The sequence below is a fragment of the Budorcas taxicolor genome, chromosome 5 (assembly GCF_023091745.1).
Source record: "Budorcas taxicolor isolate Tak-1 chromosome 5, Takin1.1, whole genome shotgun sequence".
Classification (NCBI taxonomy): Eukaryota; Metazoa; Chordata; class Mammalia; order Artiodactyla; family Bovidae; genus Budorcas; species Budorcas taxicolor.
The window spans coordinates 114,728,308-114,748,277 of record NC_068914.1 but is presented as its reverse complement, the minus strand read 5'-3'; the positions used below and the strand labels follow the sequence as shown (position 1 = coordinate 114,748,277).

The 19,970-nt window shown below is 46.3% G+C and overlaps 1 protein-coding gene across 1 annotated transcript in view; it reads right to left on the bottom strand.

Annotated features, from left to right (window-relative positions):
• ABTB3 (ankyrin repeat and BTB domain containing 3) overlaps window positions 1-19,970 on the bottom strand; it is a 319,847-nt gene that overhangs the window by 11,533 nt on the left and 288,344 nt on the right. The window contains exons 12-14 of the mRNA XM_052640471.1: window positions 12,308-12,413; window positions 8,005-8,107; window positions 5,241-5,322 (exon numbers count right to left, since the gene is read on the bottom strand). Coding sequence (XP_052496431.1) covers window positions 5,241-5,322; window positions 8,005-8,107; window positions 12,308-12,413 — 291 coding nt within the window. The remainder of the gene's footprint in view (window positions 1-5,240; window positions 5,323-8,004; window positions 8,108-12,307; window positions 12,414-19,970) is intronic.

Here is a 19,970-nt window from a genome sequence, read left to right as displayed (position 1 = left end):
GGACATGTGGGTTGTTTCCATTTTTCACTGTTGCTGAAATGAATGCTGTTGCTTTGGATCGATTCACTTTTTCAGATCTCACCTGCCACTCCCCCCTCCTCTTCTTCTAATCTCAACTGTTGTTGTTCAGTCACTGATTTGTGTCCGACTCTTTGCAAGCCCATGGACTGAAGCACACCAGCCTTCCCTGACCTTCACTATCTTCTGCAGTTTGCTCAAACTCATGTCCACTGATGCCATCCTACCGTCTCACCCTCTGTTGTCTGCTTCTCCTCCTGCTCTCTATCTTTCCTAGCATCAGGGTCTTTTCCAATGAGTCGGCTCTTTGCATCAGGTGGCCAAAGTATTGGAGCTCCAGCTTGAGTAGCAGTCCTTCCAGTGAGTATTCAGGGTTGATTTCCTTTAGGATTGACTGGTTTGGTCTCCTGCTCCCAACCACTTGCCTTTATCAGAACCTACTACCGTCTCTTTCACTCTGCTTTTGCCCACGCTGTTCCCTCTGCTTGGATGCCCTTCCCTTTTCTCCACCTGTTGATCTCTGGCCCCTCTTTCAGGATCCAGCTCAGTAGTCACCTCTGCAAAGCTTCCACAGATCTGCTCAGATCTCTTAGTTGCCTCCCACCCTGTGCTGGGCGGCACACCGCCCGTGACTGCAGTGTTATTTCCTGCTGGGGTCTGAGGGCACAGAGTGGGTCTCACCCACCTCTGCATCCCCAGTGCCTGCCAGCGGCAAGGACACTTTAACCAGAAACACAGTTCCTCCCCTTCCTCTTTTGTGTCTGAGTCTCTCACTGGCCAACTGCCTGTGGCAGAGTGGGGCTTTAGTGCTGATGATTGAGGCTTTGTGAAATGATAACGTAACACTGTTTACTCTTCCCCGGGACCCAGACAGGTCATAAGCATCTAATCTTTGGCAAATGTTGAGACACTGGCTTTATTAAAATCCATTTATTCCCCAAGGACCTCTCTTTTATAAAGGCCAAATCAATAATAGTGATGGTAAAAGCCATAATAATAACTGTCCTGAAAACAGGGTCTCTCCAGTTACAAAGCACTTCTCCAGCATGCTATCTCATTTCCTCAAGGTTGTGTTGTTGACTGGAAATATTGCTTTCAGGAGCAGGCATGGAGCCCCATTAACCACGGGGCTAATGGAATTAAATTGGGCTGTGCTGAGCCACCTTCAGACTCAGCCAGCACGAGCCTTTTCTGCAAGGGAGTGAAACGGACCTTGATTAGGCCAAAGGGTCTGTTTATGGGGTTGTTTTTCTTGGCAGCTGTCAACCTGCATGAAGCAGGATGTAAATGGCGTCCACAGCCTGGTGGAGGCCCTGCTCCCAGGTGCAGCCTCAGTTGCAAGGGGCTCTTGCCCGCATGTGATATTAAACAGTCTTGCAGGGAGGAAACTCAAAGCCATCTCATTTACTAAAATTCTTCTGTTCAGCATGGAAGGGAAGTGAGCTGGCCCCTGGGAGTCTCCTTCTGGGTCAGATTCAGCCTGACTTGGCCTATTTTGAGCCACAAATGAGGCTTTTCTTCTTTTATGGGGAAGGGGCAGGAACGTGGAGAATTCCCCAGGGTCTGCTCAATCTTCTCTGCCCATTACAGTAACTCAAGGCTAACGTGGTTGGGAAGCTTTCCCTAGCCAAAAGTAAATACAGGCGTTTGATTCCTCTGGGGCCATGCCTTCCTGTGTAGGTCTCTCATTCAACTAACCCCCACAGCAAACATTTATTGAGTGCCTACCACAAGTCAGGTTCTGATGACAAGAACCCCTCCAATTAGCCCTAGGCTTGATGGCATAAGTGCCCCTCCACGAGCGCTTGGAGAGCTGGGGAGGGGGGGTGCACGGTTTCCAGCACTGGGCTCAAGCTCCAAACACTAATGGGCCTTTCCTTGGGGCTGGGTGATTTTTAGGGAGGACCCAAGGCCCCATAGCAGGGAGACAGTTAAGAGATCAGGTCTGGAAGTCAGCCAGGTCTGAAGCTCAGCTTGGCCACTTCCTCTACCTGTCTGTCCATGGGGAGAAGAGCCACCTGGAAAGGGAGCTGGGAGGCCTGAACTGAATTAGATTACATGGGTCATGGTTCTCAGAGTGGGTCCCTGGACCAGCAGCATCAGCATCACCTATGTTCTCATAAGAAACATGAATTCTTGGGCCCCATCCCAGGCCTATAGAATCAGGAACTCTGGTGGTGGGGCTCAGGAATATGCATTTTAGCAAGTTTTGTGGCTTAACAGCAACTCTCTCCACCCCCACTGCTTCCCCTGGAGATTCTGATGCTTCCTAAAATTTGAGAAACACTGTAACTTAGAGCACTGGTTCTCCACCTTGGCTACACATGACTCTGGATGATGGCAGAAGGTGGAGACTTAAAAATGCTGATGCCGGAGCTGCAGCCAGATCCTAAATGACAGCCTGGACCTTGGGAATCGTCAAAGCTCCTCAAATGATTCCACTGCACAGCTGAGCCTGAGCACTGCTGGTTTTGAGCCCTGCACATAGCTGCTGCACAAGAAACAGCTTCTATTATTATTGTTTCTCTTTGCTTTCAAACTGTGGTACTGGAGAAGGAGAGTCCCTTGGACTGCAAGGAAATCAAACCAGTCAATCCTAAAGGAAATCAATCCTTAATCTTTATCAGAAGGATTGATTCTGAAGCTGAAGCTCCAATACTTTGGCCACTTGATGCAAAGAGCCAAATCATTGGAAAAGACCCTGATGCTGGGAAAGATTGAGGGCAGGAGGCAAAGGAGGCAATAGAGAATGAGATGGTTGGATGGCATCACCGACTCAACGGACATGAGCTTGAGCAAACTCCGGGAGATAGCGAAGGACAGGGAAGCCTGGTGTGCTGCCGTCCATGGGGGCACAGAGTGGGACACGACTTAGTGACTGAACAACAACAACAAAGACCAGACTGGGTTCAAATAATGGCTCTGTCATTGACTAGCACCAAGTTCTCTGGACCTCAGTTTCCCTACCTCTAAAAGTGGCGAGATTTATCCAGATAACTACATGCAAGCAAAGGCCAGTGCCTCATTCATAGTTGGAGTTCAAAATGGGGAAAATGAGGTTCAGAGAAGAGAATGTCTTAACCCATGCTTATTCTATAAGGATTCTTTATTTTGAAGTTTCAACATAACCAAAGGAATGCATCTCTAATGGTGGAAATATAGGCACCTGAACGGGCTTTAGGGCTTACTGTGAGGGCATGGTGGCTTCCTGGTAGCACTCTGAATCACACAATCTGGGGGGCCAAGGTTAGTAAATGGAGGGAAGAACCATCATCTGGCCACTGGCACTTGGCTTCTACTACGTGGTTCCAATGTATCTTTTCAGTGTCCAGTCTACCTTAAGACACAGCCGAAGGGACTATAATCACCTTCCCTCTAACACACACCAGGACTTCCCACTTTTGTGCCTTTGTGCTCTTTCTCCCTCTGGGATACCCTTTCCCTCCTATTCACTAGATAAGGAAACTGAGGCTCAGAAAGGCTGGATAGTTTTTTCAAGGTCACATGAAGGATAATGATTTTAAACAGGGGGATGCTGCTGTTTAAACCTTGTGGTGTAGCATTTAGATCCTGAAATGCAGCTCTGTCCTTCACAGACCAGACCAGGACCTCTGCCCCGAGACCCTGGCCTGCCCTGACACCTGCTTATCTCTGCGTGGTCTCCTCAGCCCTCCTGGAATGTGAGTCTCCTGAGGGTCAGGCTGTGTCTTCCCCACTTCTTCCCAGGGCTTTCCTTCCGGAACTGAACTGGAGGAATCAGGTCCTGTTCAGAATTCTATAAACTCCATCCCCAGGTCACCCACATTGGCCGACTAGCCCTGGCCATAGGAGGACAACAGGGAAGGGCCACAGTCTCCCCTGCAGATTCCTCGATGATGTAAGCAGCCACCAGCATTCACACCCCTGATGAGATGCAGAACCCCAGAAATAGGGCTGTGAGGCTAGCGAGGGGTGTGAATTTCTATTAGCTGTGAGATGTCACTGAGGGGCTGGATTTATGAATCAGGCACGAAATCCAGGAGCATATGGCTTCACAGGTGTATTCTACAGAACACACAGAGAAGAATGTACACTGGTCCTTCTCAAACTCTTCCAAAAGACTGAGGAGGAAGGACCACTCCAAAAGATCTTCTATGAAGCCAGCATCACCCTGATACCAAAACCAGACAAAGACTCCACCATACACACAAAACAACCCCCAGTGAATCAGGCATGAAGGATGGGGGAAAAGGAAGAATGTTGCTGTGCTCCCCTCAAAGGTGCCTGATAAACCAAACAGTATCGCCATCAATCGAACAGAGATATGGCCCTGTCATCTGGCCTTGACAAGCCTTCCTTCCTATTTACATTAGGTTCAGGCCTATTAACCTGAACCCATTAATATTAACCATTAACCTATTAATATTAACTATTAATTAGCCTATTAATATTAACATGACACTGGATTCCCTAAAGTCCACTGGTTCCTGATCACACTGGGCTCAATCATCTTTGGGGACTTCATACCTCCTGTTCCCTGCTTGCAGTGTTCCAACTGGCCCTATCCCCCTTTTAAATTTATGTATTTGGCTGTGCTGGGTCTTAGCTGCAGCATGTGGGATCTTCAATCTTCATTTCAGCACATGGGATCTTTAGTTGTGGCATGTGAGATTTTTTTAGTCATGGCATGTAAACCCTTAGTTGCATTATGTGGGATCTAGTTCCCTAACCAGGGACTGAACCCAGGCCCTCTGCATTGGAAACTCAGAGTCTTAGCCACTAGACCACCAATGAAGTCCCTCTAACTCCCTTTCTTAAGCCCCAAGCCTCCCCACAGTTCACCAGGTTCTCTTCAGCCTGCAGTATTCCAGCTGGCACCCCATCAAGGGGCCTTCCCCAGTCTCCCTGGTCTGAGTTGTCACAGCACATTGGTTCTCTCACGCTCACTCCAACTTTATATTGTAATTGACTAATTACTCAGAGTTATCCATTCTGGATTGTGAGGCCCCAGAGGAGAGTGTCCTCTATCCTTGTGTCTCCAGCACAGTGCTGGGCACAAAGCATGTGCTCAGTTAACGCTGTGGGCTTGCATGGATGGTAAGGGGGAGGGGCAGTGTGAAGACAAGGGCCAGAAGTGCAGGAGCTGATGACAGGGCAGCGGCTGATCCACAGGCGGAGGCTCGGAGGGACCCACTGGTGCCCCGCCCCCACAGGCAGACTTGCAGGTCACAGCAGGGGCTCACCTGGAAGATGGGGTACTTCACGTATCCGATCTCTATGCAGGTGCTGTCGTTGGTTGGTTTGCTGGAGAGGAGAGCTTTGAACCTGAGCAAGAACATAAAAAGGGAGATAAGAAGACTCACAAAGACATCCACAGCTTGCAAGGCTCAGCTCTCTGATGATAGAAACATGTAATATATCCCCACAACTCGGAAATATGATGACATATCTATAGATTGTCTAATAAAATGTCCCCTGATACGATACCATGATCCAATTTGAAGTTAAAATGCTAAAGTTAAAAACAGTGTCTAGACTGTTAAATTACTTCTCAAGCAGGTGATTTAAAAAGAACAAAAGCCTTTTAAAATGCTGTCCAGGGAATTCCAGCTGGTGGTCCAGTGCTTAGGACTCAGAGCTTCCACTGCAGGGCCCTAGGTTTGATCCCCAGTTGGGTAACCAGGATCCCTTAAGCTGCGCCATGAGGCCAGAAGAATAAATAAAGTAAGAAACAAAAAACTCTTCCACCTTGCAGGCCCATCACAAAGGCTGCCTCCTTCCTGGAGTCCTTCCTGACTCAAATTTCAAGCTCCTCAGGTGCCCAACTCACTCCTTCCTCCTCCCACACAACCTTTGTTCTAAGAGGGGAAGGACTGCTGCCGACTCTCGCCTCGGCTGCATCCTCAGAGCCTGAGCCAGGCTGGCCCTGATGCATGGTAGGTATTTAATGTCATAGGCATCAACACCTGTTGATTACCTATCTCCCTAAATGAATTACCTTCTGTTGAGAGTTTTAGATGCATTTTCCTGCCACTGGCTAAACTAGGTTCCTCGTGGGTAGAGACCCAGTCAGTGGAACACAGTGATACTCTATTTACTTATTTGGCTGCATCGGGTCTTAGTTGCAGCATGTGGGATTTTCACTGCATCATGCGGGATCTTTCAATATGGCACATAAACTCTCTCGTAGTGGCGCTCACGCTCAGTGGTTGCAGTGTGGGCTCGTTGCCCCATAGCATGTGGGATCTTAGTGCCCCAACTAGGGACTGAACCCTCGTCCCCTGCAGCGCAGGGGATTCTAGCAACTGAACCACCAGGCAAGTCTCCCATACTCAATACATTTAGAAATAAGCTAAGACATGTCTATTTTTATAAATTAAACTTTAAATCTGAAATAATTTCAGATTTATAGAAGAGTTGCAAACATAGTACAGAAAGTTCCAGTATGCCCTTCACCCAGTTTGCCCCGATGTTATCATCCAACATAGTCATGGTACCTTGTGAAAACTAAGAAGTTATCATTGGTACAAGCCATAGTTCATGGGGTCGCAAAGAGTCGGACACAACTGAGGGACTGAACATACACACACACACACACACACACACACACACACACACACACACAGAGTATTGATACAGCTCTTCCATGATGTCACAACAGAACCATGCAAAGGATAGTGTATTTTTCTTCCCTGTCCTTCACTATCTTCTGGAGTTTGCAGGGATGATGTTTCACTGTTGTCAACTCCAGGGTTCAGGAAAAGTAAGATTCAGGACCTGTGTACTTTGAGCGCCTTATGCCAAAGTTCCCTGATATTTGGAGAGCAGGCATTGCAAGGCTGCAGTGTGAGTTTTCAGGTTGCGTGAGGACACCTGGCTGAGGAAGTTACAATCCAATCCATTCTCCACTCATGAAGCTCTGTGCTCAATATGTGCTCCATCTGCCCAGAGGAACAGTATCTTGTCTAAGCCACACAAAGACTGCTGATTATGATAGAGACTGCCCTGTATTCTTCTTCCAAATTGTGGTTAAAAAACATGTAACATAAAATTTAGTGTCTTAACCAGTTTTGAGTGTTTACTAATATTACATGGAGTATATTCACATCATTGTGCAATCAATCTCCAAGACTTACCCTGTCCTCAAAAAACAACTCCTACTCCCCCTCCCCTAGCCCCAGTTCCCAGCCTACTATTTACTGTCTCTATGAACTTGACCTTCCCTGGTAGCTCAGCTGGTAAAGAATCCGCCTGCAATGCGGAAGACCTATGTTCAATCCCTGGATTGGGAAGATTCCTTGGAGAAGGGAATGGCTACCCACTCCAGTATTCTGGCTTGGAGAAAAGAGTCGGACATAACTAAGCTGCTTTCACTTTCATGAACTTGATTATGGATGGTTCCTATAAAAGGAATCGTATGGTATAATATTTGTCTTTTTATGACAGGCATATTTCACTTCATATAATGTCCCCATTCATACTGTAGCATGTGTCAGAACTGGCTTCCTTTTTAAGGCAGAATAATGTCTGTATACGTGTGTGCATGTGTGTGCTGTTGCTTCAGTTGTGTCTGACTCTTTGTGACCCCATGGACTGTAGCCTGCCAGGCTCCTCTGCCCATGGGATTCTCCAGGCAAGGATACTGGAGTTGGTTGCTATGCCCTCCTCCAGGGGATCTTCCCGACCCAGGGACTGAACCTGCATCTCTTATGTCTCCTGCATTGGCAGGCACTTTCTTTACCACTAGCACTACCTGGGAAGCCCTAGGTATGTATACACTACATTTTAAAATCCAGTCCTCCACAGATGGACTCCTGGGTGGCTTCTTCCTTTTGTCGTTGTGGATCATGCTGCCTGAACAAGCTATACAAATGCCTTATGGTCTTGGAACCTTGATTTTGAGAAGAAAATCTGCCCGTTCAGTGATGATAACCACCCAAACTGAATTTTAGAGAATAGTAATAGCCACCCTTATAATTCAGTGCTTTCAAAACTGATGATACATACCTTGGAGACGCTGTAAATAACAGCACTTTGTGAGCATAAAATGGTCTTCCTTCTACCAGAAAGGTGACATCTGACATTTCTTTATTGTTAAGGAAATGAGGATCTGGAACAGGAAAGGGAGAGAGGGTAGCTTTAGAGGAGAGAAGGACGAGGTTTGGATTCCTCTTTTGGAAAAGCGCCCATAAGAGCTGACAGGGAGGCCCCGGTGATAAAATACTTGCTGGAGAGACCGTGACCGAACAGGAAACAGGATCAGTTACAGGAACGTGCAATTAACTGGAATGCAGTATTTCACAGGGAATCTTCATAGCTTATTTGTGATTAAAAGTAGCACTTCCCCTTAGAAGATTCACCCCCGGCCACAGTTCACATGACTGTCAGGTGTGGAGGGCGACCATCTACCCACTCGGCCTCTAAGGAGGTCACCCGCCCCACCTCACTCCTCCTCCTCCAGCTCAGCACCCTCCTTTCCTGATGGAAGTGATTCTTGCCTGCTTGCTGCTGTGTTTCAGGTGAGGATCAGAGGCAAATGAGCCAGGCTCCTGCCCTCATCTCCATGAAAAAAGAAGCTGTGTAACTAGTACAGAGAGTACTCTAGTACTTACTGAGCATTCACGATGTGCCAGGCACCATGCAAGCTGGCACCCGCAGGTGTAACTCACTCAGCCCTGGGAGAGAGGGACCACTGTCAGGCGTATGACAGGGACATGACGCCAGGAGTCACAGTGACCTAGTCAAGCGAGTGGCTGGTGGAGAAGCCAGGATGTGAACGTGGACATTCGGACTCCAGGGCCTGCATTGCTAAGCACCGGAATCCTCCGATTTGCCTGGCATCTTAGCCATTTCTCCTGGGGCTACAAAGGTGCCAGTCCATCCTTAGCGCAGCACTTTGGTCTCTCTGGGAAAACCCACCAACTGGCCCATGCACCTGTACCCCTACCCGACTCCACCATGCTCAGTTTCTAAGTCAGACCCCTGGCCTGGCCCCTTTCACAGACCCTGCTGTAACTTAGAACCAGAATTTGCCTTTTTGGCCGATTCTCCTCCTGGTTGATTCACCCTAGGTGGTGGCCCTGGGTATCCTCCACTTATATTTCTCTGTCAGTACCTATAGTCTCTTGACCTCTTCCCAATAAAAAAGCTTTAATCTAAAACATATAAAAAAGGCATAAAAATGTCAAATCATCTGTAATTATACTCTTAATTTTTTTTTATTAAAAAATGCAACAAAAACCAAAGAGACTGGAGGAGGAAATGGCAACCCACTCCAGGATACTTGCCCAGGAAACCCCATGAACAGAGGAGCCTGACGGAGGGTCCATGGGGTCAGAAAAGAGTTGGACACGACTTAGCGACTAAACAACAACAACAAAGAGAAGAAAGGCCACAGAGGAAGGCCAGAGAGTTGGCTAACACTCGCTTCTCCACTTGCTTTAAAGACTGTCAACAGGTTGGAGCGACATTCTCCCTCTTCTCAACAACCCATCTCCCTCTGCTCAGACTCTCACTCCCACTATCCACCTTCAACTAGCTCCCACTTCCGCTTCCCAAATTGCTAACATCTCCCACCTTTAGCTCTTTTTACCATTCTCCCCCAGAACGCACTGGGAGGGCAGAGGACAAGGTACTATAAAACAATCAGGCACGTGCGCTCCAGTTTGCCCCAGTCCCCACCATTCCCTATTGTATTACACCACACCCATTTCCCTCATTTACGTGGCCTTCCTGGCCTTATGGAGATGCCACTTTGGGGCTTTTGTCACTACTCACCCTTCTCTTTCCTTATAAACAGATCCCCAAGGAACAACTATTTGACCACCTTTAGTTATCTGAGCTTGGAATGTTGTACTGAAGATGCAAAACACTATATGCTTTATATTCCACTTATTAATCATTATATTATGTCCTTTTTCTTTCATCTGTGAGCTTTGAACTCCTCAGGCCTGCCTTCTTTCTCTTGGTGCTAATAACCTTTGAATTCCAATGCTTGGCCTGAAAACCAGGCCCTTTTAATTGCTGGTGAAAAAAAATCTCAGCAAATTCAGGAGGAAAAAAAATTTTCTCTCCTCTCCTATAGCTACAGGAGAGCAGATTTTATGCTGTGTCACTGAAACAGCCCTTGCAAATGTTTGCTCTAACAGGGGTGTCTTGTAAAGCACCAGATGTCAGAAATTATTGCTATGCCCTAGCAGTGTAACCTTCACTCTCTAAAGTCTGTAAATTTGATGGATCTTTATGATTTGTTGCCCTGGTAATATTTTAATTAACACCTGCTTTCTACAAGGTAGAACTACTTGCAGTTTGAGTACATTTTGGATTGCCTACATGCTTAAAACATTCAGAAAATTATGATCATGGCATCCGGTCCCATCACTTCACGGCAAATAGATGGGGAAACAATGGAAACAGTGCCAGATTTTATTTTTTTGGGCTCCAAAATCATTGCAGATGGTGACTGACTGCAGCCATGAAATTAAAAGATGCTTGCTCCTTGGAAGAAAAGCTATGACCAACCTAGACAGCTTATTAAAAAGCAGAGACAATACCTTGCTGACAAAGGTCCATCTAGTCAAAGCTATGGTTTTTCCAGTAGTCATGTATGGATGTGAGAGTTGGACTACAAAGAAAGCTGAGCACCGAAAAATAGATGCTTTTGAACTGTGGTGTTGGAGAAGACTCTTGAGAGTCCCTTGGACTGCAAGGAGATCAAATCAGTCAATCCTAAAGGAAATCAGTCCTGAATATTCATTAGAAGGACTAATGAAGCTGAAGCTCCAATACTTTGGCCACCTGATGCAAAGAATTGACTCATTTGAAAAGACCCTGATGCTTGCAAAGATTGAAGGCAGGAGAAGGGGATGACAGAGGATGAGATGGTTGGATGGCATCACCGACTTGATGGACATGAGTCTGAGTAGGCTCTGGGAATTGGTGATGGACAGGGAAGCCTGGCATGCTGCAGTCCATGGGGTCGCAAAGAGTTGGACACAACTGAGCTACTGAACTGGCTGACATGAGTGGGCATAAAGAAAACCAGGCAACCTTTGACTTAGCTGCTAAGTTTTCTACTTTAGCAAAAATTTGTGCCATTTAAATTAATAGGTTATTTGTGACAGGAACAAAAATACTTTAAAGCATTTCCATGAATTCAGCCTTTTCACTAATTTAAACTAGCTCACCTATTTCAAAAGTAGGGGCTTTGCTAAAGGATAGCATTCTTCAGCTGCTTCCATTTCTGCAAACTTTCCTGGTCTATATAGGAAAAGGAAACAGGAAGTAGGAAGGTCCCCAACCTTAATAGGAAGGGGTGTCCTTTATCTGTAATATTTTATCAGTCCCCAGGCAGTGAGAGACAAGCCTTTGCAAAAGAAGACTCATGCCTCAGGCTTCAAGGCAGTCAGGTATTTGCCTTTTTTCCTGGTTGATTCACCAGGTTACCAGCAGCCCCAGGATCTTCTGAATGAAATCGGTGCCTGATGGAAAGGTTTCTTCTGGAAAATCCCAGAGGCCAACTGGAGAAAGATGGGATTGTGGCTTTGGTGGGGGACCTGGGTTCATGCTCCAGCTCCACCTGAACTGATGCTGACGCCTCTGCAGAGCCTCCCTGTCTTCAGCTGTGACCCAGATAATACTGCCTGTCTCCCGGGTAGCCCAGGGATTGTTTGAGAGAGAGTAGGGAGGAGCTTGGCTAGGGCTAGCTCAAAGCAAGTGTCCAAGAAGGGTGGAGAGTGATTACTGCTAACCCGATGGGAGTTCAGGGCATCCCATCTCCTCAGGTCAGCGCCATTCCCCTCGTGTGTGTGCGTGTGTGTGTGTGTGTGTGTGGTGTGTTTGTCTAGAGGGTGACTCTTGCTCATCTCTCCTTCCAGTTCCTTGCAGGATTTCCATTAGGGGCATACTACTGGCCTGTCACTGTACCCTGCTCATTCCATCTCAAGGAAGAGGAACTTCTTAGAGGAGAGGATGGGGGAGAGTGGCTATGCAGATCTCAGCCTTCTCTGGACTCTACCTGGCTATTCGAAGGGCATGGGCAGCCATCACTGTCAGTGATGTGCAGAAGAAAGGTGTTCAGCGGAGGGATAAGATACTGATGAGTCCCCTTGTCCTTATCCCCAATGTATTTTCTCCAAACAGGTTAATCATGTAACAAAGGTGATACCCCGATCTCCACCTGCCTCACTCCTGTATCCACCCTGTTTGCCCTCCAACATGCCCAGTCTCTTCTTTGGCTGCGTTTGCTTCCTTCCTGTCCTCAAATCACAAAGCAACAGTTCAGGGCTGGACCCAGGAAGCCCCCACTCACCCAGGCGTGAGGTCTGCTTCCGTTTGATCTCTGTGAGCTTGGGGATGGGGTAGGGCCCGTAGCAGTGAGTGAAGATGACACACAGCTGCTGGCTGATCACTTCATTCTGTGGAAAGGAAAGAAGAGCTCACATTGATGGGGGCTGTGTGAGACCTCACCCAAGCCCCTGTGTAAGAATGGGCCCTCTGCCCCCGCCATGGGCCAGAGAAGCCCACAGACTGACTGCGGGTTCCGAGAGAAATTCACTGGACATCACACCTTTGCTTTGCCCAACAGGCCCTGGGTTTGCTTGTTCAGTTTGTCCACCATTTCTAGCAGGTTTATGGTGGAAATTTAATTTGTAATTAAATCTTTTCTTGCTCCAAACATTTTTTATTGGAATATAATTGCTTTACAATGTTATGTTGGTTTCTGATGTACAACAAAGTGAACCAGCTATATGTATACAAATATTCCCTCCCTCTTGGGTCTCCATCCCACCCCCTCCCAATCCCAACCCTCTAGGTCATCACAGACCACTGAGCTGAGCTTCCTGTGCTTTATAGCTCTCTATTTTACACATGGAGGTGTATACATGTCAGCCTCAATCTCCCGATCCATCCCACCCTCCTCATCTACCCACTGGGGCCACATGTCCATTCTCCATGTCTGCATCTCTATTCTGCCTTGGAAACAGGTTCATCTGGACCATTTTTCTAGATTCTACCTATATCCGTTAATATACGATATTTGCTTTTCTCTCACTTACTTTACTCTGTATGACAGATTCTGGATCCACCCACATCTCTAAAAATGACCTTATTTCATTCCTTTCAGTGGCTGGGTAATATTCCATTGCGTATATATACCACAACTTCTTTAACCATTCATCTGTCGTTGGACCGCAATCCCACTACTGGGTATTAGTTCAGTTCAGTCCAGTCACTCAGTTGTGTCCGACTCTTTGCGACCCCATGAACCACAGCATGCCAGGCCTCCCTGTCCATCACCAACTCTCGGAGTTCACCCAAACCCATGTCCATCGAGTTGGTGACAGCATCCAACCATCTCATCCTCTGTCGTCCCCTTCTCCTCCTGCCCCCAATCCCTCTCAGCATCAGAGTCTTTTCCAATGAGTCAACTCTTTGCATGAGGCGGCCAAAGTATTGTAGTTTCAACTTTAGCATCAGTCCTTCCAATGACTGATCTCATCTCCTTTAGGAGGACTGGTTGGATCTCCTTTAGAATGGATTGATTTGATCTCCTTGCAGTCCAAGGGACTCTCAAGAGTCTTCTCCAACACCACAGTTCAAAAGCATCAATTCTTTGGCACTCAGCTTTCTTCACAGTCCAACTCTCACATCCATACATGACCACTGGAAAAACCATAGCCTTGACTAGACGGGCCATTGTTGGCAAAGTAATGTCTCTGCTTTTGAATATGCTATCTAGGTTGGTTGAATATGCTATCTAACTTTCCTTCCAAGGAGTAAGCATCTTTTAATTTCATGGCTGAGATTACCATCTGCAGTGATTTTGAAGCCCCCCAAAATGAAGTCTGACAGACACTGTTTCCATTGTTTCCCCATCTATTTCCCATGAAGTGATGGAACCAGAGGCCATGATCTTAGGGTATATACCCAGTGAAAAACCATAATGCAGAAGGACACCTTTGCCCCAGTGTTTACTGAAGCACTATTTACAATATCCAGGACATGAAATCAACTTAAATATCTAATAATTTCTTTACTATTCATTGGAAAGCAAGTTTTGCAACTCACAGGATGGAAAATAAGTTTTTACCATAAGCACACCTTTATCAATGCTGAAAAATTCCTGTAGCCGTTGCAGCTGCTGCTGCAAAGTTGCTTCAGTCATGTCTAACTCTTCGCGACCCCATGGACTGCAGCCCACCAGGCTCCTCTGTCCGTGGGATTTTCCAGGCAGGAGTACTGGAGTGGGGTGCCATTGCCCTCTCCGGTAGCAGCTAATTAGCCTAAAAATGGCAGCAGGAAGCCCTTCATGTCCTGTGCCCGCACTCTCCACCACCAAGACACAAATGCTCCTGATTTAGCTTTCCTGTGCACTTGATTCTGGTGCTGAGGCATTTCTGGATCCAGAAGTGCTCAGCTGAATCACTTTCTCCTAAAAAAGTACGTGTGCGTTTTGGAGGAATAGTTCTGCGATGCAAAACTATGGCTGTTCCAGTACTCTGGGAGCCTGTTTCTGATCAACCTCCATCCTTCATGTCCTTCCCTCCTGTCCCACTGGGGCCCATGCTGGTCCATTAATCTCCCTCCAACTGCAGGTGTGCAGGAGGGAAGCCAGGAATCATAGCATTTTTTGGATGCTTTTTATTGGGTGAACGGGGTTGAAACCAGGGGCTAAAAACAGTGAGTAGATAGCTTGATATTTACAATATATTAAGAAAAGTAGGTTACAACACAGTTTGTACCATGTAGTTTTGGAAATAAAAGCCTACATATATATTTGGATTGACAGGTATAGAAAAAGGTCTGGAAAATAGAGTAGCTACCTTTGGGTGGGATGATGATGTTTTCCTCTTTTTTATATATATATACATATATGTAAATATATATATATCTTTTTACAATAAACAAGGGTTGCTTTGTACATAAATGCAATAAATACTATTTTTGATTTTTAAAAGATAGGTTTGGGACTACTAATGATGTTATCAGTTCAAGCTATGCTTGAATCTGCTTCACTGTGTTCCTGAAAGAGAGGGATTGCAGCTCAACAAATGAAAAGAAATCCAACCCTTTGATCCTACAAGACACCATGTTACCTCAGATGGGGTGCACAGAAGTGCCCAAGAGGAGGCAATCATGTTGGATAGAAAAAGGGATTCTGCTTTCAAAGATGAAGGCCTTCTGACAGAAGGTGTTACCTGCTCCTCTCACTTAACCCTCACAAAGCAACTGGCTCATGGTTCCAGCGGTGGTTCTCAAAGTGTGGTCTGCAGACCGCCTGAGCTTGTTAGAAATGCATGCCCTCAGATCCCATCTCATACCTCTGACTCAGAAACACTGGGGTGGGGCCCAGCAATCAGTATTTTAGCAAGTTTTCTGCTGATTCTAATGCCCCTTATGTTTGAGAACCACAAGTTTAATGTCCTGATATTCTGTCTTAGGTTTGACCTCAGCTGGTAACTGTAAATTTCCTCTGGTTTAAAGCCTGGCCATGGGCTTCCCTGGTGGCTCAGTGGTAAAGAATCTGCCTGCCAATACAGGGGACACAGGAGACTTGGATGTAACCCTTGGGTTGGGAAGATCCCCTGGAGAAGGAAATGGCAACCCACTCCAGTGTTCTTGTCTGGACAATCCCTTGGACAGAGAAGCCTGGAAGTTTATAGTCCATGGGGTTGCAAAGAGTTGGACACAACTTAGTGACTAAACAGCAGCAAAGCCTGATCACAGAAATATGCTTCACTGACCAGCATGCAGCAACAGTGCTGCCTGCGAGCTCTCGAGGAACGCAGACTCTCACCCTAGCCCCACTGCATCAGATCCTCATTAACGTGCTCTGCAGGTGACGCCCACGCACACTGATGTTGGAGGAGCATCACGTGGTAGGCAAAATTGTGGTCCCTAATCGCCCACCTCTGGGGTCTAATGACTGATGATCTGAGGTGGAGCTAATGTAATAGAAATGAAGTGCACAATAAATGTAATGTGCTCGAATCATCCTGAAACATTCCCTCCCACTCCCCAGTCCATGGAAAAATTGTCTCCCACAAAACCGGTTCCTGGTGCCAAAAATGGCTGGGAACCACTGCCCTAGAAGATTGTATGCCCTAGCCCCTGGGACTAGGAACATCAAGAGATACCATGTCCGTCAATCTGTTCTCTTTCCGGGCAAAAGGGACTTGGCAGGAGTAATTAAGGTCACTAAGTAGTTGCCCTTAAAAGAGGGAGATTACTTTGTATTATCTGTGTGGGCCCAGTGTAATCACGTAAGCATTTAAAATGTATGAAAAATTCAGAAGGGATGGAGGAGAAGAGGAAGTCAGAGGGACTGGAAGCCTGAGAAGGACTTGATGAACTGTTGCTTGAAGACAGCAGGGGCCACATGGTAAGCTTGAGCGGGAATGCAGGCCCTGACACTGGGAAAAAATATGACCCCCTAGCTGACCCTCAACAAAGAAATGCAACCAAGAGGAACTGAATTCCACCAAAACCTGAATGAGGTTGCACGTGGATTCTTCCTGAGTGTCTAGGAAGGAACCCAGCTGCTGACACCTTGATATTGGTCTTGTGAGACCCTAAACAGAGAGCCCAGCTGAGACCCTGTGCCTGGACTTCTGACCAGTGGAAACCACAAGATGGTAAACGGGTGTTGTCTTCAGCCTCTAAATCATAGTCACTGTTATTGTGGCAGTGGAAACTAATATAGTTTGACCAGCGTTTGCCCCAGGTGGACTCTATTTTGTCATCCCTATGGCCCCAGGGGGTCCAACACATTAGGGATGCCCAGTGAGTACTTGCATGTCATGTGAAAGATGAGACGGTGACCTGCAAAATGCTCTGTGCAAACTGTGTTGACGAATGATGCTGGACTCACTACTTGTGCCCAGGGTTGTCTCAGGAGCCTTGCTGGTGAGTCAGCCCCTGTTTCATCAACTCTGGGAAGGAGTGAAGATGCCCTTCTTGGACTTGATGACCATTAGGAGAAGCCTGGGGGCTTCCCTGGTGCCCCAGAGGTTAAGAATCCACCTGCCAATGCAGGGGACACAGGTTCAATCTCTGGTCTGGGAACTATGATCCCACATGCTACAGGGTGACTAAGTCTGTGTCCCACAACTACTGGACCCATAAGCCTAGAGCCTGTGCTCCACAACAAAGAAGTCACTGCAATGAGAAGCCCAGGCACTGCAACTAGAGAATAGCGCCCTCCCCCCCCATCCACAACTAGAGAAAGCTTGTGAGCCACAGTGAAGACCCAGCACAGCCAAAAATAAATAAATGAATAAATAAGGAAAAATATTTTAAAAAAGAGAGAAGCCCGAGCAACCAGGCCCTTCATAGGGACTTTTTTTTTTTGGTAGTGCTGGTGGTTGTTTAATTCAATTCAATAGGTACTTATTTAGCATCTTAAGAGGTGACCTGCACTGTGAAAGGAGCCGTATTAGGGACAACAAAGCAAGATCCCATCTCTCCAGGACCTCACAGCTTGCCCTTGCTTCTTCACTTCAATATGTGTTGTATCACCCGAGAAAGTAAAGACAAGGGCTGCTTGTTCTGAAGGGACAATCCTCAAACACTTAGAAATTATCTAGGAGGCACATAGCTCCCCACTCCGATGTCAGGGCTGCACATAGTGATTTAATCCCAAACAGCACAGTCTGGAAGGTGAGAGGAAGGGGAGAGTAAGTTTGCAGTGGAGAAATTTGGCAAACACAGCGTCAGCCAGGTGATCAAGGTCATCGTCTCCAGTGATGCGTCATACTGATAACATGTACGCTTGATGTGAGAAGAAAGGCACTTTACCTCTGAGGTCATCCTCCCCAAACCCATGACCTCAGTCGAAATCATGAGACAATCAATGCCTATTCCACTAGAGGGGCAGCCTATAAAATAGTGACCAACGCTTCCCCAGAACAGGTCATCGAAAACAAGGAAAGTCTGGAACTTCCCTGGAGGCCCAGTGGTGAAGATTTCACCTTCCCGTGCAGGAGATGCAGGTTCGATCCCTGGTCAGGGAGCTGAGATTCCCACATGCCTTAGGGCCAAAAAACCAAAATATAAAACAGAAGCAATGTTGTAACAAATCCAATAGAGACTTCAATTAGCCACATTAAAAAATCTTGAAAAACCAACACACACAAGAAAAAAAAACAAGGAGAGGCTGGGATACTGTCTCAGCCAAGAGTAGCCTAAAGAGGTATGACAACTAAATGCAACACGGTGTCCTGGATGGGATCCCAGAGCAGAAAAAGACACTGGATACAGAGAAAAATAGCAATAAAGTATGGGATTTAGCTAACAATTGGAGAAGGGAATGGCAACCCACTCCAGTATTCTTGCCTGGAAAACTCCATGGACAGAGGAGCCTGGAGGTCTATAGTCCATGGGAAAGAATCAGACACTACTGAGAGACTAACACTCAGCTAACAATAACAAATCCATGTTGGTTCACTGTTACAATGAATATACCACACTAACACTGGATGTTAATAATAGGAAGCAGGTGAGGACTTCTATGGGACTCTCTGTGCTATCTTCTCTATTTCCCTGTAAATCTAAAGTTATTCCAAAAATGAAGCATACTATTAAAAAAATCTGCTCCAGTGAGGAAATAGGGAAATGATGAAAGCACTATACGTTCAGGAAAGAAAGGGAAAGAAGACAGTTCATCAACAGTTCCGTAGGCTTGGCTTATTCATCCCCCAAAGGTTTCACAGATGTACCCCTTCCCCCATGCACTAAGCCATGCATTCACCCATTCATAAATTCTTTCTTCAAATATTCACTGAGCATCTGCTGAGTGCCAGGTACTGGCTAGGTCCTGAGGGATGGGCACTGTGTGAGGGACGATGGTGATGCCAGCACCAAAGACGCTGCTGTTTCCAAGACTTTCTGGCTGTTTCTCTCTCAGAGACAAGAGCCTTCAGAGAAGACTCATCACTATGTCTTTGAACTCATCTGTTTGTCAAGGCGTCTGCTATGCATGCTTCTCTGTGCCTCCTCCAAGCAGTGAGGTTGTTGGGATTATTCCCTTTGCTTCCCTGGCATGCTGTCATTAGTTTCAGTTAATAGCTCTGGTGGGGTGAGATGGTCAGTTTCAGGCAGTGAACTGGGTTAATCTATGGATTTGGTTAACTCTGGACCCAAACCTGAAGACAGCAGATGGAATTAACCAAGCTTGAGGCTCACTCTTTTCTGGAGCAGGAGAGGGTGGGGTGGCTGTGCTGGGACAGATGGGGACACTCTCCTCTGAGTGACACATTTAAACTTGGAGCCTTTAGCTCAAAGGGCCACAAGGCTCAAGCCTCCAGGGCAGCAGGGAATTTTAAAATGTTCAGGTAGTCCACAGGAACGCAGAACAAGGAAAGACAGAGAGACCAAACAGAAAACAAAAAGTAAGATGGAAGACATAAGCCCTAAAGTAGTGATAATTGAATATAAAAGGTCTCAATATACCAATTAAAAGAGATTGGCAGAGTAGATGAAAACCCCAACTATATGCTTGTTATAAGAAAGTCACTTCAAATCTAATAAAACAGGGAAGTTGAGAGTAGAGGATGAAAAAAATATATATCACATGAACATTAATCAAAGGAAAGCAGGAGAGGCTATATTAATATTACAGAATGTATATTTCAGAGCAAAAAAACTAGCAGAAGAGAGAAGGGCATTATAAAATGATAAACGGGTTAATTTACCGAGACGATGTTGCAGTCCTAACTGTGTATGCACTGAACAATAGATCTGCAAAATATGTGAATCAAAAATTGATAGAACCAAAAGAAGAAACAGACAAATCCACAATCACGGTTGGAGATTTTATTATTCCTCTCTCAACTGATAGAATAAATAATGAGACAGGAAATCTGTAGGATATGGAAGAACTTACCATCATCATCAACCAACAGGGTCTTATCAACAGTTACAGAACACTCCACTCAACAAGGGCAGAAAACAGTCCTTTTTCCTTTGGCCAC